This window comes from Diadema setosum, chromosome 9, assembly GCF_964275005.1.
Source record: "Diadema setosum chromosome 9, eeDiaSeto1, whole genome shotgun sequence".
Classification (NCBI taxonomy): Eukaryota; Metazoa; Echinodermata; class Echinoidea; order Diadematoida; family Diadematidae; genus Diadema; species Diadema setosum.
Window position 1 is genome coordinate 13165705 of NC_092693.1, and position 25855 is coordinate 13191559.

Below are 25855 nucleotides of genomic sequence, written 5' to 3' on the forward strand. Positions count from 1 at the left end.
TACGCTGTGTACTGTACACGTACACGCACGCACCGGCAGCACTTGATTACCTCGTTTCTGATTGGTCAGTGAGGGTCGCACTTCGTCTCCGTCGCTTAGCCCAGGATTATTTTTTCGTTCTGTTTACACTCACTTGCTTGGCACCGCAATTGCGGTGCTAGCACCGCAATTGCGGTGCTAACCCCTGCTATTTTGCAGGGCCAGATAGTACCGTACTATCGGTGGGGCTAGCCCACTTTGGCAAAAACGAGTGTAAACAGAAAGTGGGCTAAGGATAGTCCCGTACTATCGGTGGGGCTAAGGCCCCCCCTTAGCCCCACCGATAGTCCGGGGCTAAGCAAAAATTTACAAGTGTAAAAAGCCCTTTACTCTCCTCACCCCATAACAACTCCCCTTTTCGCTTATTTTTCCCTTATTCTATCTCGCCGTGTTTCTACAGATTCACCAATGACCTCTGTGTGTGATTCTCGTGGACACAGCCCACTAAAATCTACCTCAGAATTCACGGAAACAAAGGTAAATATTATACCTCTCTCTAGCTCGCATTCATTATTTTATACAACATCTCACTTCGGGGTACCAAGAGTCATACTTTTAAACCATGCGCCTAACATGGAGAGTTAAACGGATGGTGCAGTGTTTCGGTTGGGATGGGGCTTCCGGTTTTCAACATATTTCATGATGCGTTTTTGAGATAATGAGAAACCTCTTACGAAGTAATATGAAAGAGCATGTTACAGGAGGAACTGAAAGTTTATTTGATGAAGATTGGTTTTGCAAATGGCTGAGATATCCAAAACAAAGCAATCCTAATAAAAGGTGGTACCCACCCACTCTTAGAGTTGTATGATCTTTAACGTTTCATACAGGGGTTTATAAGTATGTTGCAAAATGTTAAAAGCTGAATCCTCACCTCAACCAATAATATAAAATCCCTTTAATTTGCAAACTTTCCTTACACTGTTGCATTTCGTTTCTCTTAATAGTTGTTTTTTGTTGATGTCTGTCACTGCGTACAGATGTTCGGGTGTCCGTTATTGAAATTTCAGAATAGCTTTTTGAGTACAATAGGTCCTCGATAGGTATGAATTTAATCTTCATATTTTGGGTTAATACTGGCGTTTGCATTTACCTTGTCTAATATGCACACAAGCGGGCGCACTCCCAGACGGCAGACATCGAGACAGACACACATGCACGCACATTGACATGCACACACATACGCACACACACACACACACACACACACACACACACACACACACATGAACACACACGCGTCATCAGCCGCAATCTTTAAAAACAAACAAGTCGAAGAACTAAATGCGTCAGTTGACATAATCTTTCCATTACTTGCACTAATGGCTTTTCTATCGTTGTCATGGTATTCTGCATCAGTGTCATCATTATTTTTGTTGTTGTTGTTGTTTGAAAAAAAATCACGACAGGCAAGATTTATCTTGAAATATAAACAAACTCTTACAGAGTTTCACATCAATGATAATGGGTCAATACCGCTGATGTGGACTGGAGCGCCGACCTGAGAGTGATCAGTACGCGCCATAATTAAACTGCAGTTCCTCCGCGGCACCCTGAATTAAACATCCATCATTAGTTGTCATCGTCACTATGTCGTCATGAATATGAAGTGGACATGCAGCCGCCTTTCCAGGCAGGCAGTGTGATGGTGGATTTTGCTTTTCGTATTCCACAGCTGAATTTTGCGCGCGACTGTAAAGAGTACGTTTCTCGCCGTTGTAACTTGGTAACGGGGCCTTAAAGTCAGGAAAGCGTTCGACCGTGATGGCTCACTTCTTTTTCTGTTCTGTCTTTTTTTCCTTTGCTTTCCATTTTGTTTTCTGTAAAAAATCCTAGCGTAGTCACCTGCTATCTAAACTGTGTGACAAATACTGAAAAAGCACTCTACCAACAATATCTGGCCTCAGCGACTTCAGCAAATAGCCCGAGGCTTGCAGGGGATATTGTCATCGGAGATGAAGGTATGAAACGCCTCGAGCAGAATTCCACAAATAAGGGCGATGGTGGATATTATGATAATGTACCGCAAGCACTTCTTTATACGCGCAACCACGGGCATGTACATAAGTCTATAGCGTATTCAGTTACACGTAAATTGTATGTGAAATAATGGCGTGAATATAGTCGTGTTGTATTGCGATCTGTGAACACGGTGAAATGAATAATAATATACCCGAGGTCATCAATGACGCAATAATAAGACGCGACAATGATACATATACGGAGCGTTGAGTTTTCATGCTAAAAGCAATCCCCATATACTGAGCACCATAATAATATGTAGGCCTACTGATAAATATTCTTGCTCGTGGTGGGTGGGTTTGAAACTGTCTCAGGTCCTACAAAATACAAATACTTTATGTTCACTTGCATCATTTATGATACCGTGATTCAAATAAATGAAATTCAAATGAAATGTTATTTCCAATAACACATATTTGTTGTCGATACAGATTCAAAGAAAACCAAACGTGCAATGTATTACAAAAAAAGTATGCATATATTATGGAATTATTTGTTCAAAATAATAGCGTTAATGAAATCACTTGTCAATTTTGTCCGAAACAATATTTAAGTATGTGCTATATTATTCTCTGATACTGTAATTGCTTTATTATTTTTCTTCAACATACATGAATACACCCACAAAAAAAAACAACCCTAAAACGAAATTTGCAAACTCAGATTTTGTCAATGACATAATTTCTGTCAGTCACTGGTAAAGGATGAATATTGGTTCTGAAATAAGAGGTGGTCCCACTTCTTTTTAGCCATTTCAGAACCAATTTTCATCAAATAAACTTTTAATTTCTCTTTTAGAATTATATGCTCTTTCATGTTTCATCAGAGGTTCCTCATTATCTCAAAAACTGATCATCAAAAAAGTTGGAAACCTGAAGTCCCATCTGAACCGAAACTGTACCATCCCTTTACCATCTACACAATCATGTGGATGAGAGAATGCGGTAATATTAATACAACCGAACAGCCACTTTCGAGGAAAATCGGACAAACCGTTGAAACGTTTTGAATTTTTGAATTTACGGTGCAGCCATCGCTGGATGAGAAGTCTACAACCGTTCATGACGTCACGTATGTACAATGATATTAAGACACTATAAAGACAATTCCAAAACATTTAATTTTTAATAAAGAATACACATTCCCTCGACTTCTCTTCCTCTCTTCTCATGGCTCAACCAGACCTTTAAGTGCTCATAACTTTTGAACGGATTGTCCGATTTTCCTCAAACTTCTCTGCGGTGTTTTACTAATATCGCTGCATTTGGGATTCATTCTCCTTTGAGGGTGGTTTGGAGCTCCTTTAAGGCTTGTTTGAAGCCGCAATCTAAAGCAAGTTTCAAGATTACCTTGACCTCCTGTTAGCTCGACACCAATTAAGTCCCACTTATATATCTCTATCATCGTGTAGGAAAATACCTCAATAACCTAGCTGCAAGAGTGGAGGAGATCCATAAACTCACCTTTGGTGTAACCGCAGATCAAAATTGTAGAGTGTTACCCCTCTCGCACGTTTAGATTCACCAGAGTTAGTGGATTAGCTTTTTAAGGTCATGTGACCACTCTCAGTGCAGTGTTACTTTCCCCCTGATGTATGATTATAACGTCTTCTGTATATTGGGCAATTGATAATATGACCTATACTGAAAACGATCCATCATTAATCAGTAATCGTGATTCATACTCCCTGTTATACTTCAGACAACATAATTATGAGAAGGTAAAGAATCCAAAGAGCCCCGGGCCCTATTGCAGAAAAAGATACACTCAGACATAGTCAGAAAACCAAACGTAATTCAGGTATCGGCCAATCAGAATTGATTATTCAGAGACTTAAGTTTGATTCTGTGACTTTACGTTTGATCTCAGCTTTTGTGCAGCCAGCTGGGCCCAACTGGTTAGGTAGAAGGAATTCACCTTCAAAAATATTACAGAGTATCCCACTTCTTTATTTTAAAGGGATCATATCCAACGTATAATACTCTTTTACAAGGTTCTGACATAAACTGCCGTTAGAGCCGAATTTACTTAACCCTTCATGTGCTTTGAGTTTCGATTAGCACAGGAAACCTCACAGTGGTATGATACAGTCCAAACTCCATAGCGCAGAAAGGGTTAACCAAATAACATACAGGAATTAATTCTCTTTGATCAGTGTATGGTCACAAAGTGAATGGGATTGATAATGATACTCATAAGGATATAATGATAATTAGAATAGCCACTTTGATGAGGAGGATCAAAATGATCATCTTGTGTCTTATGCATTTGTTTTGATATATCACAAGGATGAAGGTAGATTCTATTTCCACTGAGGGTATTCTTTGATAATAATTTCTACACAGTAAAATACTCGGAATTAGTGAAATAATTGATGAAGATCACCCATCTTCCTTCATTCCTACCTGATTATATGCTATGATAAATATTATCATTTTTCTTATATGCGTCTAATAGCAAAGTAAAGTTGTTTACCATAAGATATAAAAACACACAATCAGTATCATTCCTCATTCCTCATTTCCTCGATAAAAAAGGAGCAAATATTGCTGAAGCACATTATTTTATATTCATGCATGACACAATGCCCACTCCCTACAACACACTCACACACTCACCTACAGGCCACTCACATTACATGTAGACACCCACACACACGCACATACACACAGACAGTTCTCTAGGGCTTGTATTTCTTACCAAATGTATTTCATCATCTTTAAAGCATGTCAGTGGCAACTTTGTAACTTTCTAATTTTCAGACGCCTGAATAAATAAATCCAAATGAATCGCGTGTTATCGGGCCGAAGGCAAAGAAAACATAAGATTTTCAAAAACACCCAAGTTGCCCGGAGGGGCTAAGCTTTCCAGCGCCATGTTTTCCGTAGCCACTGTTTGGCGCTGCTCTGGTTGTCAGTATTATTCGAGGGGATTATGAAGTACTGAGGCTGACAGACTTCACTTAATCCCCTCCATTCTCATACCCCCTCCCTCCTTTTTCCCCCCTCTTTTACCCCCACGGGGCTTGCAGAAAGGGAGGGAAAATGATGCAGTAAAACATGTCCGGTGTTCACGTCCGACGTGTCAACCCTCGCGACTATTGTTTAAAGAAATGTTAGCCGTTCCACTATTTAGTTTTTTAGTGTAAATTCAAACCATGCACGAACGTTCAACTAGGCCTAGACATTTTGTTTGTTTTGCTTTTATGCAAAACTGATATACAAAAAAAAAAAGGCGCAGAAAGAACGAAGCATGACATGAGTTTGTGTGCTTTGATGGATAAATTTAAGGAAACTGAGAAGATAATGGCGAGATAAGTATGCACAGCAAAGTGACGCCATTTCGAACGCGCTCGTCAGCATTAGGTCAGGGCCCTTGATACTTATTACGAGTTTGGTCAACTTGCTACAATGACCGCCGTATCGCCCATGGCCAAAGTGCGCGCGTGTCGACGGCGAACGTGTTGCTAACATATCGAAAGAGGATCGCGCGGTCGACAAGATGATGCTCAGTCTGAAACCAAAATTAAACCACACTACTGAAAATAACCATCGCGAGTTAAAAATGACCCATGTACTGACATGATCCAGTCGCTTTCTTTCCTCTCTCTCTCTCTCTCTCTCGTTGCGACTGTAGACCCTGTCCGGTTTATTAAATTTAACTTCATTTCACTCAATTTATTTTCATTTTCAATCGAGAATGTAAGGTTATAAAACATATCATGCAAACAAAGCAATATACACATTCTACATATATTCAAAAAATGATATAAACACACAATAAATTGTGAAACCTAGATTCGTTATAATTACTAATACACTTTATTGCTTCATATACAACAGAATTGTGTAATTGCAGATGAGGAATGTTTCGTGATTAATCATTAATGACTGCAATATTATATGATACAGTAAGGCAATATAAAACAGAAATTTGATAAACATGGTTTTTCATGATGACTGCTTATATATTTTGATAAGGGCATAAATTGTTGTAAACGAAAGTTATACACTGCATTACATAAGAGAAATACTGACACTGATTTGTCTGTCCTGTTCTTGTTTTCATTTCATCAAACTCTTCTAATTCTATATCAGAGTAGCAAACACTTAAAAAGGGAAATCGCTAACTTTATTTTATATACTAAAGTCGAACAAATAAAACAATGAAAGTTGCATCAGATTATTTGTACAAAAATTAGAAAAGCATAGAATCTTATAGTTTCAAATGATGTTTCGATACTGGCGTATCAATCACAATAACATATGCAGGTTTAACACATGAACTGCTAAAGGTATCCCTAGCATTTCTAGTTTTGTTTTGTTTTTTTTTTACCACTGAAAGTTTTGGAAATTATTCAAAAATATAATCTATCATTAACATAATGTTTATGTCATGTTATGTACCATTTTGAGGACTATAAATTGGAAGTATTCGCTAACAAAATTTCCTTTTAATAAATTTCAAATATCACTCAAATATTTTATTCCCAACATTAACTTTCATATTGAAAAAAATCTCCAATACGCCAAATTGAAATATATTACAAATTTTCCTATATAGTTTTCCAATTTTTCCCTAATTTTGCAGACCGGTACCTGAGGAAACCAAAAGAGAAATTTCTAGGTATCTATTTCTTATAATTGCTAAGATGATTGCATAGATGTCTGCAATGTCCGCATAGTCCCATATGAATATTTTCTGTGGTACTTTATGAAAAAGAGCATATATTTACATCATTTGTAGATGTGAAATTTCATTATTTTGATGAAATTCATTTTTATTCTACATTAGTTTTTACAAAATTAGTTTTGTTTATGCGCAGTGACGGTCTCGTATTCAAAAGGGAATTCCGGACCATTAGAACATTTTATAAGCACAACGCTGACAATTTATCGAAATCAAATAAAAACTCAAAATCGGCGATAAATTCATTGTATCATTTATATATATATATATATAAACAACAATAAGGGCCAAGTATTAAGCCTTGGGGGACTCCACATTCGATATTTGACATGAATTATGCACACAAACTGTTCCCTATCAAATGAATAACTGTTAAAAACATGAGTGAGCATTGACTCGTATACTATAACTATCTAATTCTGTAAAAATATGTTATCATCACTAGTATCAAAGGCCTTATAAATATACTTTAATCCATACATAATATGGCAATTACATGCTCATTTTGTGAGAGCTGTTTTTTAAACTCACCTATTAACTCCAGAATGACAAAATCAGTTGAAAATTATCCAAATTGAGATTGATTAAGGGTGTTGCTAACTGTCAAAAACGATACACAATCCTTTCTAAAACTTTGAAATAAAAGGTAAATATGAGATAGGGCGATCATTTCTTACCTGTGTTTTTTTTTTTTATATATTTTTTATCACTTTTGCAATCTTTAACACATTAGGTATACTCCACTCGATAAAGACGTGAATATTAATGAAGGAGATGCAATTGTATAAACTATCTGTTAGAGTAATTTCATACTGAATCCATCATATCCAGTTGAAGTCTTAGATTGAACTGATTTAAAATTATTGATAATTTCATTTTGTGTTGCAGCTTTAAAAGTTAAGAAAATGTAAATTAATATAATGTATCTTTGAAGCTAAATCAAATCCAACAGAGGAAAAAAAAACTGAGCTATATGCATTTGCAATATCAGAAAGTATTTTTCAATTCTTTATCATTTTAATGTATATCTTATTATATAATCTTACTTAATTCATCATTTTACTTAATACTTTCCATGTTGAATTCATATCACCCTCAACGCTTGTTTCTTTGTTGCAATTCTTGTGAATAAGAGTATTATCTTAAATTTACCAGTTATTTTGATGAGCTAATTTCGATATTGTTTAGATTAATACAATTCAATACATTTTGTTTACACATACACACACACACACATACACATATGATACATATATACATAATATAACTTATTACGGGTTTTGATTGAATTTAATTTTCCGTGTGTTCTCCAATTTTTATTTATTTATTTATTTTTTTTTTTGCGGATTAACATGCATGGCTTACTATTTAACAAAGGTATATTGGCAAAACACACACACACAAACAACAACAACAACAACTGGCAAATGATTAGATAGATCATAATTAAAGATACTACTCTGACAATCTTTATAAAAAATATTAATAGATATAAATTATCAAAAAGTGGTGAAAATTATGTGGTTATCGTGGTTGGTTTGTCAATACTTGGAAAAATATCTAAATAATATACCCAAAATTTTACTGTTATCATTAGCATTTTAATCAATTGAATTACTGACATTGGAAGAATTTATGGAACCAAGTTCAGTATAGATTTCATTAAATAATTGAAAAAGAACTCTTCACATCATAACTATTGAAATTTCCAACTAATTTTGCCAAACTCATTCCTAATTTCTATAGAAATGTCTTTAATTTCTTAAGTATATATATCTTTATTCATCTTGATCTAAATCTGTATCTTTTTGGAAAGAGGATAAAATTTCTTGACTAGAATAAAATTAACAACCTTTATGTTCAGGTTGACTATTCAAAAAGTTCATATCACCTAAATCTGAATTCTATAAAAATAAATATTGCTTCCTAATGGCCATTTGTTGACAATAAGATACTGTGCATGCGTCACTCAAAGAAAATTGTGTCACGGCGAAATTGAGGACTCGGACAAAAGAAAATGTGGAGGTTGAAGGCTTCATATAATTTTTCTAGAAAACAGATATGGGCCACAATCACTTCATACATAGGCCTATTAATCAATGTGACGTCAAGGTCTGACAAGTCTCATTTGCTTGCACATAATTTACATATCTTTACCGATTATAGATCATACCTCCTTTTATTTATGAATTCCAAAGGAAGAGGTAATAATATTCTTTGCTTAAAATTGCTTTACAGTTGTAGCATGGGAGACTTTGTATTTACCGACATCCTTCATTTCAAGAAGATACATCCCTAAAACATATATATATATATTTTTTTTAAATTTGTAACGATGTATGTATAAGAGGGATGAGTTTTTATATCAAGAGGGGATTAGGGGAATAAGTACATATGTAGCTGATTCGTTTACATTCAGATTATGAATTCATAAGAGTATCATTCATAATCCCATGGGAGAGTTGTAATACGATGAAATCATCACCATCTCATGACTCCCTTATTATTGTATCTGATATCTCTCTTTCATGAAAAATATGTGAGAGCATAGGCTTTCCTGACTCTATCTTAGTTTAATCTTAACGAAACGTCTGCCGCTCTGTATGTTTAATTTTCTCTATTCATTAAGGTCAAACTTGTACTTGGAGTAGCATGTATAGTATTGTATACCGTAACGAATAATTCAAAGCAAGAAGGTATGCCTTCCCCACGAAATCCTTCAAGAGTCACTAATTTCAAGCAAGGCTTTTAATGGTTATTAATGTATCGACCATCGCAACAGCTGATTGCTATTATGTAAACCAACTGACAAATTATCTTTATCTGATTTGAATAGAATTATAGGCAATTGGAATCGATGTTACTGCATCATGAAAAAAACTGATCTAAATACAATTTTTATCCGATTTTGTTGAAATGTACTAACTTGTTGAGTTAATTAAAGTTTACTTATCTAACTCTGTATGAGAAAGAAGAATTTCCGTTCATTAAAAGAAAGTTGATGAAAACTGGTCCATGCTTGGATGACACTATCTCGATAATGGTCTATTAAGAAGATACGAGAGGACTTTCCTGGAATAGTTTTATGTCAATATCCCATTAAAGTTTCAAGGAAAATTGATTACTAATATATCAAGCCTGTCATTTGTATGGTGACGTGAGAGGGTTTATTTTTTGTTATTTTTCTTTGCCTTTTGATATCAAAGCTAAAAACGTCTCCCTTGATGAAGGGTATAATAGTTGAAAAAAACTTTCAACTATTCACATTTCAACAACATTTAGTCATCAAAAGGCTTGTAGAATGAACTCAATCAATATTCAGTCGAAGATAAAGCAAGAAAAATTAGCTATAATGAGAGAGATCAAATTACGCGAAAATGAGAATTCTTTATCGTCAAAAGACATTAATTCAGCACCTGATTCCAAATGGCATTATTCCCTGTTGACATCGAAAACGACATGAATGAAGTTTTTTTTTTTTTTTTTTATTCTGACCCCCCCCCCCCCCCCCGGATGTGCTGGCTCTCAATATTCCTTGTTGGGGGAATAATATATCGATTTATGATATTCATCGGTCATTATAGAACACATGGAACAAATTTGGTGCATGACAACGCTTCATTTATCTCTCTTAATTTTGATTCCGAAATATACAAGAAAAAAATGTGGAAGAAAGAATGAGCTTGTGAACGCTTTTTTTAAAAACAAAGTAGTGACGTCTGAGGTGAAAAGATTTGAAGATCATTTATTTTAATCTCATCTTGAACAAGTATTGACAAGTACAGAGATGAGAGTTAAACACGTAAGTACTGAAGAGCACAATAGGGTAAGATTACCACTTGAAATCATTAATGCTAAACACTGTTCTATAAAGCAGCAGTGGTAAAGCTGTCTTTTTTCTCGTGTTATATTTACGCCATCAAGTGCAATAACCGATGTTCCCGTTTTTTTCCCCTTTCTTTTGCCAGATGTCGAATGGGAAGACTTCATCGGAGTTTTCCTCCCCCTATGCCATGGACATTGGCGAACAAAAGGTGAGATCCTGAATGGCCTTGTCTCCATTGACTAATGAGCTCTATCCGTCAGAATTCAGGTATTGAGCTCACTCCTTAACGAGATTCCCCTTTTGGCTAGTCGTGGTATGCTTCGTAGTTTAACGACACCGAGGCAATTCCCCCGCTGAGTAATCTGCGACAAAATGGAAACGTGGTCCGTGGCCCACTTCAATGTGCTCTTTACCGGATAATGATGATACGTACACTGTCATGTAATCGCTTCATTTGTGGGGCAAGTATCGCCAGTGCTATCCTTATTCCGAATTTAGACACTCCGTCGGCGCCGCTGATGCTCTGCGCGCGTGCCGCCCGCCTGCGTCGTTCGGAATCACAATCCACGTTGTTTAATTAAATCACGCACACGGGATACCCTGCGCACGCTCACCGCCTTCTCGCATTCGTCGTTTCTCGTTACGGCGTAAAAGCAGTCGCAACAGCACAATCGAACCGCAATATACAGCAACAAAAACCCATTGAATTCGCGCGTGCGTGCGGTGGCGGGAATTCATGAAGATGTAGAAGGGTGGGGGAAATTTACAAAGATTGATAACTCTGAGTGTTTAATCATATTTTTATATCGCAACTCCACAGCAGTAGACAATGTTTTGAAACAGTAACCCCTCTCTTTTGGTACTCACAGAGTTAATAAGATCGGTTACTGCTAAGGCCACGCGTCTATGATATTTGTTGGCGTAAGAAAACTTGCCTATTAGCTTCACTGCTTACGAGGTCCTTATTACTCAACAGGTGGTAGTTCTTTCAGTATGAATTTCTGAAAGACGCCTGGTATGATTATGATTATCGTATACATCAAACCAATTATAATGTTTTATAGTGACAACGATAATGCCAATACGAAATTCAAACTAAATTTAGAAATTTACTTTCCTAGAACAAAAGTATAGTGCAAGTCAAATTACATCTGGCATTCTAACTCTACATCGAACGTAAAATCAAACAAAATAATCAACATCATCATTCTTTAGAGTTCTCTTGCACAGTGTATTTGTCGTAGATTATAATAGTACAGGCCTATATGAATTTCATACATACGTGTGTGTATATAATATACAAGTTTATATATAGTTCAGTTCAGTTCAATTTACATTTATTTCCATTCGTCCACAAAAACAGTTACAAAATACAAAGCATACATTACACAATTTATTATTAAAATACATAATAAAAAAATCATGAAGTATGACAAACTATTATTACTTGCAATTTCATATATAATATACGTGTGTGAGGCATATGTGTGTACACAGAATGGAATATGCATTACCATGTATTATATATATTATGTTTTTTCTGTCTTCTAGCATAATCCACAGTTCATAATGCACTTGCCAGAAACAGCACACATACTTAAAAGCCAGTTCGGAGTTAGCGTATAATCCTATGAACTTAGGTACAAAATAGTGACCTTTTTAGTTTAACAGTTGGTTAGGTTCTTTATTCGTTTTCAACATGACAACGAATAAGCTTGCCTTACGTAACACTTTATGAGATTCATCGATCATGTTCATACAAAGGATGAACTTGGGTAGACCAGGTGACCAGAATGGGGAAATCATCCAATTTATTATTTTGCATCAACCAACTTTTTCTTTTACTATTGCCATATACCATTCCTTGCTGTCAGGTGGATGTGCTGGCAAGCGCCATTCATATAGGGTCACATGAATAATCATTATCACAGATGCTAATCTCAGTGAATTTAAAGTACAACATAGCTGCAGGTACAAAATAACCTTTTTCTGCTCATGTGCAGAGTTGAACTTTCAACATAGTGGCTTATTTGATAACAAAATAATTATAGAGTGGAAGTGTAAAGCGACGTTAGACAGTTTCAGAGAGGGCGCCCCTGCTATAAAAGGTGCGACATGAATGAGGACGAAGGGAGAGATATTTTTGGACTAAAGTCTAAAGCCCCGTTTTAATAGAGTCTTTCAAACTATGAGTTACCGCGGCAACGTCCGGGTATGTTTTTTGGGGTTTTTTTTTCACCCTGCCTGTTAAAACGGTTGTTGCTCGGACGTTGTCGCTGTAACATTTGCTTTTTGCTTTTGTAATCTCCTGATGTTTTATTGTCCAAGGCGAGGAATAATTCCTCGCCTTGGACAATCGTTCTCCGGACGTTGTCGCGACGTTGCCACGGTAAGGTCTGTTAAAACAGGGCTTTAGTTTAGACTGGAGAAACGAAAATTCAACGAAATTGACACATGAAAGTTTTCAAAATGAAATTCAACTCCAAATCGAAGCTGGCAAGTGAGACTACTACGACCAAACAAACATTATATAAAAACGAAAGTTTTAATAAAATTTCACGTAGGAGAAGAAAGTCACAATATTCTTAATGTAGATGAGACACAATCATATAAATCATGCAAATTACATTAGATAACAGCGCCATGCCTCATTAATCCCCTATAGCCCTGAAAAAACTTTGCCACATTCATTTTGTGTATTGAAATCACAAGAGTTTGTGTCCACTGTGTGAAAGTATGATAACACAGTAAAATTTCATGCGTACATTCGTAAAAAAAAAAAATAAAATGTTGCTCCTGGCAACCAGAAAACCGTTCCAATTGGTTGCCTGGCATAGCACCGGGCATTCAAAAAGGAAAATAATAGCCTGTCACTAAGTCCTCAGAGGAAAAAATACCACCGTGGCGATTACGAATACATTTGTAAACCGGTCTATTACAATTCGTGATGATGAAAAAGTACAAATTCACTTAAAATCTATAAATATATATATATATATATATATGTGTGTGTGTGTGTGTGTGTGTGTGTGTGTGTGTTTTCAATCGAGACTTATGAAATTAGGAAGGATCTATAAAAAGAATACCATTTCAAAGAAAGAAAGAAACAAGGAAACTTTTTGTCACGCTGTCCAGGGCAGCGTTTCATGAAACTTGTCAGTCACTGACAACTGTTTTAAGCTACTGAAATCCTTACATCTGATCGGATGAGAGCAGATTTGTCAGTGGAAATCACTGACATGCCCCCCCCCCCCCTCGCTGAAGAGGACATGGACTATAAGTGAAGCGTGCGCGCTGGTGATTTTTGTTCCGAAGCACAAGTAACAAAACAAGAAAGCTGCAGAAAATTGCATTTCATACTTACTCAATTTAATTTCACAATAAATCATAAGTGTATCATGAATAAGTTGTGATGGAAGGACAGCACTGCTAGCTATGTATTGCTAGAAATCCCATAATGATGGTATTTTCTCCTGGTGCTTTATGCACATTACGAGCAAACTTGAAACTAACGATTGCACATGGAGGGTCATAAACATGTTGCAACATTTTAATGGTCAAATGACACCATTTAGCTAGGAATTTAAGCAAGAACATATTTGTTTGCTGTTGTTTTTTAAAGACAGCGATTGCACCGTAATCACTGCAGAAAGTGGTAGGATAATGAGAGATTATGAGAAAGGTTATTGCTTATGGCGCTGTGAGTCAGATCTTCCAGCGTGTTATAGTGAGGATGTACAAGGTCTGTCTTAGCCACTGCGACATCCAATTCATCATTTTAGGCACGTCTATGACGTGTCTCTATCATGTTACAAAAAGAAAAAAAAGCCATGATGATGCTCAAGACACATCAAGGACGATAATGTTGGCTGGCATCATGCGAATCACAGGAAGTGAACTCTTTCACAGAACTATACTGAACGAGCCTGCAACGGAACACTCATGTATTAAAGGCATAATTTACCACTTGCAGATGAAACAAAAACCCAGCATTAGTGCTTCAAAATAGTTCTGAAATGTCAGTTAGGGATAGAAACAACCAATGTAAAAATTTGAATCAGTATAATCGATATTAAGTATTGTTAAATATACAAAATGTTAGCAACAGTCATAATAAAAATGTTTCCAGACTAAACCTTCTACAGTTATGGTTTATTGAGAAAAAAAAAGTGATTTCTCCTTATATTTTAGGCTTTATTGCACAAATTTTATATGATAGGATGTTTTGTGATACAACAGAACTAACATATGCATCAAAAGTGATATCCTGAACATTTTTGTAATCATTGTTCCCAAAGGTAAATATAACATTTAAGGTGCAAAACTTTTGAATAGACGTACCCAAGAGCACACGTAAGACTTATTATAACAGGTGTATATTTAGGATGCTGGGTGATATTATACACATTAGTTGTTACTTTTCTTATTTCAACCGTCGGATTCGTTCTTATTTTAATTCCGCTTTAGCTCTCATGTCATTACAGAAGAAATGTCTATTTTCTGTTCAATTCACATTCCCTTTACAAATCTCTGCCACGTGGCCGATGAGAAGGAAAAATAACTATTTTTTTTCTTTTCATAAAGAAAGCTACCAAAATCAAATTAACAATTTACATGTTTCACTCAAATTTTAAGTCGATTTGACCAATGGATATTGTGTCCAATATAAGCAACCATTGTGTGCTAATACAGGTTGAACTGGGTCGATAGATTCTGAGTACTGTGCTAGAAAAATCCCGCTTTTTGCAGCACCGATACGAGAGAACGTTCCTAGATTTTATCCGGTAATGCAAATCAGAACCATGTTCAGATTAAGAAAAAAAAATCAAAGCCCATTTTAGAGCTCTCCACTCTCTACTCCCACCATCTCCGCATCTCGATTTTTTGCCTCCATCTCTCTCTCTCTCTCCATATCTTTCTCTCCTCTCTTATCTTTTTCCTTTCCCATTCTCTTTTCTCTCTCAGTCCTCTACCCCTGTCTCTTTCTTTCCTCCCTTTATCTTACGCTCCCTCTCTCCTCTCCCCCACCTTCTCACTCTCCCTCTCCTGTCTTCTATTTTCCCTCTCTCTCTATCAATCTTGTTCTCTTTCTTACCCATCCTACTTTTCTCAACGACGAGTTCAATGTTCAGAGAGTAAACATGGATTAGGTTAGCAGATTACACATGTCATTTCTCCCGCTTTCTGCCCGGGGACAACCCAGAAAATTTTTCCTCGAAAGAAACAGAAGCGCGCAAACACCAGGCAGCCGGAAAATGTTGAAATCGGGCTTGTCTCCGCTTATTTCATAGAGCGCCCTCAGGACATATCTGAGGCATATGCACATACAAAACGCAGGGGAGATAAGATAGAAAGGTTTTTTTTTTTTTCTTCCCCTCCCCCAACCAAAGTCTGCTCCCAAGGTTTCTGTGTGGTGCTTTCCACTGGGTGTAGAGAGAGAAATATCCTCCCAAATCAACCCTCTAACCCTCTATCCCTACAATTCATGTCGCAACCCCACTCTTCCCTGGTGTGACCTTATATTAAAGCGACCTTTTTTAATCTTATTTTCTATCTAAACTGCCATCCACGTTTATTTATCTTCAATGGCATTACGTGGGACTTTGATGAAAAGATGTCAAATGCAAATGCATACACTAACCTGCTAACTCGGAGACAGACAGAATAATACATCATTTTTATGTATTACGTACAGCTGTAAGTGACATCTGTATATTATATAGAATAGATGAATAGATAAAATAAAATGATTTACTAAATATATGATTGTGATTTAGGCATTCATGTATAATATCTGACACTGTTTCGTATATACAAGTATATTATTATGTAGGGTGCACGTCCCAAGTTGGACACCCACGAGTCACACAGCCCATGAGCACGACACCAGGCAAATAAGGCCCATGAGTCCGAAACTAGGCACACGAAGCCCACTAGTCTGACACTAGGCAAACAAGGCCCATCAGGTCGACACTAAGCAATAAAGGCCCGCGAGTTCGACACATTAAGCCCCATGTAATGTCGGCGCCGTGGGCCTTTTTTTTCTTTGCCTAGTGTCGAACTCGTGGGCCTGGTTTGCCCCTATAGTGTTGAGCTCATGAGTTGTATGACTCATGGACATTTTTTTTTTCAATGTCGAACTCATGGGCCGTATGACGCGTAGGTGTCGGTCTTGTGGGATGAGCCTGTTTACGCATGTTTTATATAGGCCTACATATATAGGCCTACATCTATGCTTGTCGTCATGCGAAGTGATTAGTCAGAAAACTATGCCAGATCTCTACTTTGATGAGACTCTGGAGAGTCTCATACCATGAAACTAATTAGCATGACTTAACCTGTTATTCGTATAAATTTTCCTCTGTGATGTTCCTGACAATGTCAAATTACATAAAGATCTGCACCCCTGGTGAATCCATTGACGGCATGTACCGTCATTGCGGAATACGTTTCGATATGCGTGTAGTCCAAACAGTTCTCGTGTTATTACACTGAGATACACCTTGAAAGGGGGCGCGTAACACCATCGCTGTACTATCACAATCAGTGAAAGTGCCCATACAGGCCGTGTCACGCATTGGCCTTACACTGACGAGGATGAGAATTTTCTTCCTCAGTGTAGAATAACAACTCGCCTAGCTTCATAGTGCCATTGTCCGGACTGTCCAATCCGTCGACTCGACGAGGCTGGAGGCTCGGGACGAATCATCATCACCCTCTCCATAAAAACCACCCAAGATCCCCGCCCCTTCTTAATCTTACCCCGATGAATCAAAACCGGCCCCGTGTTTCGTCCACTGACATTGGGATTGAGAGATAGAGAAGGGAATATCTACAGATAAGAAGAGAGAAGGACAGATGTAGAGAGTGAGAGAATATTGAGAGAGCTGCGAAATATGAGGGGGAAAAACGAAGAAGTGTAGACATTGGGGGTGCACAGTAGTAGGAGAGTGTTACGAGTCGGTGCCGACATTTTTGCTAAGCTCTGACCTTAAAGCTGAGTGATAAATACGCGGCAACGCCACGGGCGCGTTAGAGGCAAGATGTCGGTGTTCGAGTCCCCTCATCCGGTATGCGACTTACTGCGTAGGCTCGTCTCAAGTCGGTTAATGGATTAGGCAGCGGATTGGCCCGTAAAGGTAATTATGATAATGTGGAAGACTTGCGCTACGCGCAAGTCCTGAAATATCACGTTTGTGTGAAAACCTTCTCTGTCCTATGCGACTTGCCTGTCTTTGGGGGTGTTGCAAGAAAGTTGCAATCAATTGCAACTTGCAACTGATTGTCACTGGCCAATCAAAATCATTGTTGCATGCACGTCTTCGTAATAGGGCAGACCCTAGGCCAATCAGAATGGTTGTTTCAAAATTAGCAATTATTTGCAATTGATTGCAACTTTCTTGCAACACCCCCCTTAGACTGACAAGGGCACCAATTTCAATGACGATTAGGTAGATAATGATAATTATTGCTATCATTATCATGATTACTGTTATTGTTTTTATTTTGTTTTATCATAATGATAATGATATCAGTAATAACAATACTGTTACTGTTTATTATTATCAGAATTATTATTATTATTATTATTATTATTATTATTATTATTATTATTATTATTATTATTATTATTATTATTATTATTATTGTTATCATCATCATCATCATCAACATCATCAATATTGTTTGTGTTATTGTTATCATGGATGATCTTATTACTTATGATTATCATTGTTATTATTCCATCATTTAATACAATTACTCCTCCTACTACAACTGCTAGTATCTTCATTACCACTGCCGTTCTCATCGTCATTGTTAACGTCATAATCGGGAGCAGTAGGAAGAGTACTAGCAACACCAATCACATCCACTACGACAAGTACTACAATAATAATAATAATAGCATCCCTACCTTGCACTCGCCAGCATACCTTACAGCAGAAGAACACACCTGGTAAAACACCTTTACTTTGTTCTAACTCCCTCCTATAAAGTTTCATATATTTCTTTCTTTTTTTCACAATTGCCCCTGCCACTGTAATGTTGCCGAGGCTAGGACATCATTTTGCCGTACTTCCCCTCGGGTCGTAGCTCAATAGACATACCACTCGATTTGTGCGCACCTCCCACGGTCCGTTCTTGTTTTGTTCTGTTTTGTTTTTGTTGTTTTCTCTGAGGGCGACTGTAAGATCAGATGTAGCGATTGTGGTATCGATTGAGGAGCGCCCGATAGGAGCAATCGGTGCGCCATGGAACAATTCAACCGTTTCTTGTATTGCCTCGGTAGTGACCGAAAATACCTCATAGCAAAATGATTCAGGGTTAACTATAATTTTGAGAGTGTGCAGTAAAGTATTCAAAGGGTCTATAAGAATATAACTCATGCTATACGGAAATGCTGGAAATGGGGGAAGAATGGTAAAAAACAATGCTTGTTGGATGCACCCCCCCCCCCCCACACACACGCACGCAATACAACAAACCACATGATTGCTATACATTAAAAATATGAACTAAGACATGGAAACATAACTGACCCGAAAAACACCCTGAACAAATCCCTACACTAAGATTATAACGACAGAACAAAGTAACGTAAACTCCCTGAACTCATATTGCTGAAGTAAATCTCTCTAAGACTGCTGCAGTCTGAGTCTTGGATATTAGGGACAAAGAATGTTGTTGTTGTTGTTTTATAGAAAGAAAGAAGAGAGAGAAAAATGGGGCCCTATACAAATAATTTGCCCCAGACAGCACTTAACATAAGACAGACATTATAAATCTTAGAAAAATATAAACAAGATTATTAAATATATATGTATGTACCAAGTCTCCACGAGGGAGCTCATATTGTCTCCACAAAGGAGCTCATTAAGTCTCCACGGGGGAGCTCATATTGTCTCCACAAAGGAGCTAATTAGATCTCCACGAGGGAGCTCATATGATATTTAAAACAATGCAAAATGTTGCCAATTTGATCTGCATGAATTACAAGGCCTTTACACTCAGATGTCATAGCCTGATTATCATGATTTTAAATTTACAAAAGATAGCCGTTTGTGATGCAAAGCTTTACTTCAATAAAATTTTGCATGGGATTTCGTACTTAAAGTCACCGAAAACAACATGATCTTTCAATAATGATATAAAATGTTGACTTTATAAATGTGAAATCTTCTTATAAAACCTTCTGTTAAAAAACAGACATAAAAAAAAAACAAAGAAAAACTTCCTGTCGCTACAATCGTAACAAATCGTGATAGTGGCGTCGTTATCATCCGGAAGTAAATTGTAGGGTCAAATATCGGATGACGTATACTAGTACTTCCCTTTCGGAGATCGACAGCCAATAGTATGGAAGCTCTCTTCCACGTTACAGAACTGTCCTTACTTTGCCTGACCCCTCCCCCGTCCCACTTCTTTCTGCGACACATTTTGCCCGACGGTTTCCCGATGATGTGTCAGCAGCAAGAGGAGAGGGCTGCGGGTCATTTGCTATCATACCTGTCACGCCTTCCCTTAATGCATGATTTTGCGTCTTTCGCGCGCTCTGGCCAAGGGCAGAACCGGTGCAGTTAGTTTCGAACCGGATTGAATGCCTTGCTCCGTCTGTTGTTGTTTTTGTTGATTATGATGTTGCTCTGTCGATTTCCTTCTTTCTTCTATATTTTTTTTTTCTCGTCCCGTTCTTGCATTTTTCTGCTTCCTCCTCATCTTCATCTTCACCTTCGTCGTGGTCGTTGTCTTGTTCTTCCATCTCCAACTCACTGTTACTCTTCATCTCCTGTTCCCTTGTTCCTTTATATGTTATTCGACTCTCCAAAATGATTTGGTGGATTCTGTTCACATGATATGAAGCATTGTTTTAATCGCACAAAAGTGACTACAGATTAAAGAGCATAATTCAAACCTCTTTTGCCAAACTAGTCTAAGACGCAGCCCATTTAAGGAACAGTGTCACTCGTTCCAGAATTACGATGTAACATCTTGAAAACGTCATTCAGGAAATTTTCAGTTTCTTAGATAAAAAGTTAAAGTATGAAATGATAAAGAACATTCTGAATATGTAAAAGAAGAGGAATTGAATACACTTATGCCAAATTTGTATCATGCCTGTCAGTAACAAATTTTATTATAACAATATTCTGAAAACTTCTCGTCAGACCTTATTAGCTGCATGGTTAAATTCGGACTGTATACACACTGTAAGAGATACTGTATCCCATGAAATCAAACATTCGTACTAGTTCACACACATACACAACACATATCCACACATTCACACACACACACACACACACACACACACACACACACACACACACACACACACACACACACACACGTATACTATGGTCGCGAGTCTTATAGGCTTGGCGCAAGCCTCGGGTGTTTCGCTGGCGAAATGGGGGCAGGAGCGGGGTTCCAGAAGCACTGCAGCAATGCCAACAATGGTAAGAGAACCGCCTCCGTAATGCGGAGGTCATTACTCGATAATGACCCGTTGCGACGAAATGTTATCAGTTACCCAGTCTAATACAAGGGGTTGATTGATGCGACGTTGCTCCCGTCACAGTTCGAAAATAGCCAACTTGAGAGGAGAGAGAAAGGGAAAGAAGTGATATGATATGTAGGAAATGGACAACAATTGACTGGGGAATGAGACTAAGTCCATGATGCGCGTTTCGAAAGGGGCTGTGGGAATCCGTCTACTGTTAATGGTAACCCGACAGAGCCCGATAGAAATATCGCCGCGAGGGTGTTTCGGGGGGAAAGGATTAGCTATTCATACGATGAAGAATAAATCCCATAAAGCGAGCTGAATGCGAGTGCAGAAATAGCCCGTATGAATTATTGCCGATTGTGTCAAGAGTGGATGGACTGTGCAGCGCCGTATACGTTTTGTCCCTTACTCCTATTTCATGTTTATAGGGGTTATAAAGTGGTATCGGGGAAAGAAGTATGTATGAAGATAGGCCATGTTATCGCGTCTGTTGAGATGCGCTGGTTATTGGCGACGGCTTTTGTCGAGATGGGGGCGCGCCCCCGGGGCAGACATTTTGCCACGGAAGTCGTGGTGAGAAGATGTCACGGGGCCCTTGAAAAGAGTCTTTGAGAGATGACGATTAGTTATCTATCTCTCCTTCTTTCTCGAGATGTTCTCGCGTATTAATGCGGTTCGGAGAGATGGGCCACGGGAGGCTGCCGAGCCAGATGACTTGGAAATTAAGGGAAGGAGGAGAGAAGGCACTGGAAGTGACAAAGAGATGAAATAGATGGATAGATAGATATATTATAGAGAATGAGAGAGAGAGGAAGGGAGGGGGAGTCAAGGAATAGCGAAGCAGTCAATCAGTCATAGATGAATAGATAGACAGCTTGTACGTCAGTCGCCCCAAAACAGACAGACGGACTTACAGTCAAACTAGCTTTTGGGGAAAAGGAAAGGATGGAAGTTTAATTTTCTGGTTTTTTATCATTGTCAATTCGATAAAAACAAAAATGTCAAATGGTGATTGGATTTTTAAAATAATTTATTGACCCCCCCCAAAAAAAAAAAAAAAAAATGTGAAAAAAAAAGGTAGGTTGTGTCATGGTTTACCCTATTCAAAACAAGCAAACAAACAAACAAAACAGTCAGCGCATCAACGCAGAGAATCAGGGAATATGATATCTAACGTGCATTTGAAGACAAACAAGTGGGAAGAGTTGAAATCAGTCGCATCCGTCAGGCTGTATTCAAACCTGAGTCGGGTTCAACTCTCGTGCGCTGAATTTGCCTCTGACGCGACTGTTGCATCATGTAAGCTGCGCATGCGCTGCGTTTGCCTCTAATCAAGGCGCTGTCAGCTACACCCAGCCTTTCAACACGCGATACCCATTGACTACTTTTGAGCAGGACGTGGGGAACTGATCCGCTGTTCATAATAATAATTACAATATTTATAAAGCGCTTACCACATCAAAATGTCTCTAAGCGCTAATCTATCAACCCTTTTTGAAAAGGAACTAGTCGCACCGCATCGGCGATCAACAACCGATGTGAAATAAGCTGATAGCGTTAATCTACGAATCATATACAGTCACTGCAGATTCCTGAGACTGCTGTTTTACGTAGTCCCTACATCGCCCATGTCCTTTCCGGGAGCGAAATGTCACGAATCTACTGCAGATCTACAGATACATTTGTATTAACCTGTATAGATGCAACGCCTCTACATTGTGCCTACAATGTTATCATATGAGCGAAATATAATATATCTGAGACATCTCTTTGGCGATCAGTGCCAGTCTGCAAGTCACCACGAAGCCATTAGAAACGAAGCCATTAAAGAGAACGTTCCATACTAACCAAGCGTTTTCAAAGTAACGTCGAAAAGGCTTCCAGTGTTCCGTGTAAATGTGGAAGAGGGTGGAAAGAGAGGGAGAGAGAGAAAAAAAACGATGAACAGATAAATAAAGAGATAGATAGAAGGGGTGTGAGGGTAAGACCGTGGCGTAAAGTAGAAAATGAAATAATTTACCGACCTGATGACGAGAAACACGAACTTAAATAACATGAAAAATCTTACTTCCTAATTGGTGTGGTTGTAAAAGATGAAAAAGGAAAAGGGTCATGCAGATGTGTAAGTTTGCTGATGATGTACATACATGGAATGCCAATTTTCACAGTAAACGATTTCATGGTAGTCGAATTTTGGAATCCCCAATTTTAAACTGAGCTGTCTCTTTCACCTGTTTGTACTGGATAAGAACTTTCTCATTATCTGTCTCGTTTGAGGAAATCGTAACTTGTCATTTCTCCATGCATTCAGGGGTTTCACGATGTTAATGATATGCAAATAATATGTATTGATGCAGAAAAGTGTTGTTGAATACCCGTGTATCCTCGAAATAACGACTCATTTACAGAGACGAGGAACACACGTTATTCAAGAATGAACTTGCGAGGTCTAATGAGGAAGTATTCTAACTCTGAGTATGATTTCATTTCCGTCACATTATACAGTCGGACCCATGAATGTGTATTTCCCCCTGTAGAACCTTGAATGGTAGCCAGAGCCACCCGCATACCCTGCGGCCATTCTCCCCACTCCGTTTCCCCTGCGCCCGCCTTGCTCTCTCCCTCCTTCTCTCTCTCACCATCTCCCCTTTCTCCGAGTGGGCGAATAGAACTCAGGGTGATACGGTCGTGTACATTGTAGGGCCGCTAAGAAACACTCAATTGGTTGTTAGTCACAAAAGGACGTATTTATTGTCTGCTTCCTCTACTTAACTTCACGTATCGGCATCAATGCTGAAAGCGATACAGTGCCACCATAAGAATAGAGAGAGAGATAGAAACTAAGATAAGGAAGAAAAAGAGAGAGATATAAAGATACAAATCCATCTAAAATGAATCCTTATGACACGTCTGGCATGGATGGCTCTTTGGCATAATATGTTGCATTCTCCTAACAATACGTTGCTTCTTTCTCAATCTTTTGTGTTGTGACAGATATCTACGTCATTCATGTCGGGCGTCAAGCGGAAGATGTCTTCATCTCTGTCGCCCTCACCGGTGACCACACCCACTGGGAATTCGGGGACGCCCCCACCCACCTCCACTGGTATGACGACTCCGTCCACCACACAGCACCAGTCGTCCACGCAGCACGCGGGCGTGCCCCGGGTGGCGCCCAACACGCGCTACACCGCGCCCGTCCACATCGACGTCGGGGGTCAGATCTACACCAGCACCCTGGAGACCCTGACGCGCTTCCCTGAGTCGCGGCTGAGCAAGTTATTCACCGGCCACATCCCCATCATCCTGGACAGTCTGAAGCAGCACTACTTCATCGACCGTGACGGCCATCTCTTCCGCTACATCCTCAACTTCATGCGCACCTCCCGTCTGCTTCTTCCAGACGACTTCAACGAGATGGAGGCCCTGTATGAAGAAGCTCGTTATTACGCATTGACGCCGATGATGGAAGCCTTGGAAGAGCTCAGACCATCGGCTGATAACGCCAGGCCCACGACCGAAAAACGGGACAAGACGCCGGCCATTAAGGTGGAGAGCGGCAGCACCGGCCAGGAGTGTGTCATCGTTCACACCTCGCCTGACTGTGTCGAGCGCATCTCCCTCAGCGGCGACAAGAATATCATCTACGAGCTCTTCCCAGAGGTCGGTAGCTTCCTCTGCCACTCTAGTCCCACCACGGCCGGATGGGCTCAGGACTGCACCTACGTCATCAGGTTCCCACTCAACGGATTCTGCAAGCTCAACACGGTGCAGGTTCTGCAGCGATTTCTCCAGAACAATTTCGGCGTGATTGCGTCGACTGGGGGCGGCATTGAGGGCTCGCAGTTCAGCGAGTACGTCTTGTGCAGGAAGTATGGACAGCTTACGTAACTACTTCCATGAGTGTGTGCGCCATCCGCCGACGTGTGCGCAATTCCGCGCCTATCGCATTGATCAGAAACAACTGCACATACAGCACACGGACGCCTGTGGTATAGAAAATCAAAGAAACACCATAGGAAGGGACGTCTGTTGTATAGGGAAATCAAACACTTACACAGAAATGGGGCTGTCTGCTGTTTGGAGAAGAACAATCCCATAGCAACACCGTTTGTTGTTTAGGGAAATCATTACAACTGCATAGCACGAGACGCCTGTTGTTTAGGGAAATCAAAACAAGGACGTAGCGACTTACGCATGTTGTTTAGGGAAATTAACGAAGCACCATAGCAACGGACGCCTGGTGTGAAGGGGAAGTAATGTGACAAACATCCTTTATCTACTTGACATCATCCGCGCAAATCATGTTATTCATTATTGTTATCCGGGCTCCTCTCTCATGAATATTACTTATGAAAAAGGTTATTGCATCGTACATCATGCAGGAGGGAAAACAACAATTCTTCAAAAACTTCTGATGACAGTATTATGTGTCGGAAGCAATTGTCGTGTTATCTATTCATAAAACTTGAAATTGATGTGTGTTTTTTTTATTTTGTGGAAAGTGAAAGTCCAGCTACAATCACATATGCGCGTACCAACAGGAATGTAATAAGCAGCTTTGAGGCCTGTGTTTACTGTACATCATTGTAAAATTCACCATCGGTTCTGACATGACAAGCAACACCGAGTATGGGGGGAGGGGCAGGGAACGGGGGTGGAGACAAGGGATAAACATAGACAAAAACACACCCTTTCAGTGTTTATGCGTCTTGAAAATTATCATAAATCACAAAACTGGAAAGAGAACTTACGTCCTGCGACATTTCGCC

At 38.9% G+C, this 25855-nt stretch overlaps 1 protein-coding gene across 1 annotated transcript; it reads left to right on the plus strand.

Moving 5' to 3' along the window:
• The first annotated feature begins 447 nt into the window (after nt 1-447).
• On the plus strand, nt 448-25296 carry LOC140232977 (BTB/POZ domain-containing protein kctd15-like). Its single transcript, XM_072313083.1, has 3 exons — nt 448-516; nt 10719-10784; nt 24078-25296. Exons 1-3 carry the CDS (start codon nt 448-450, stop codon nt 24972-24974), a joined length of 1032 nt encoding a protein of 343 aa, XP_072169184.1. The 3' UTR covers nt 24975-25296.
• Nucleotides 25297-25855: the final 559 nt, after the last annotated feature.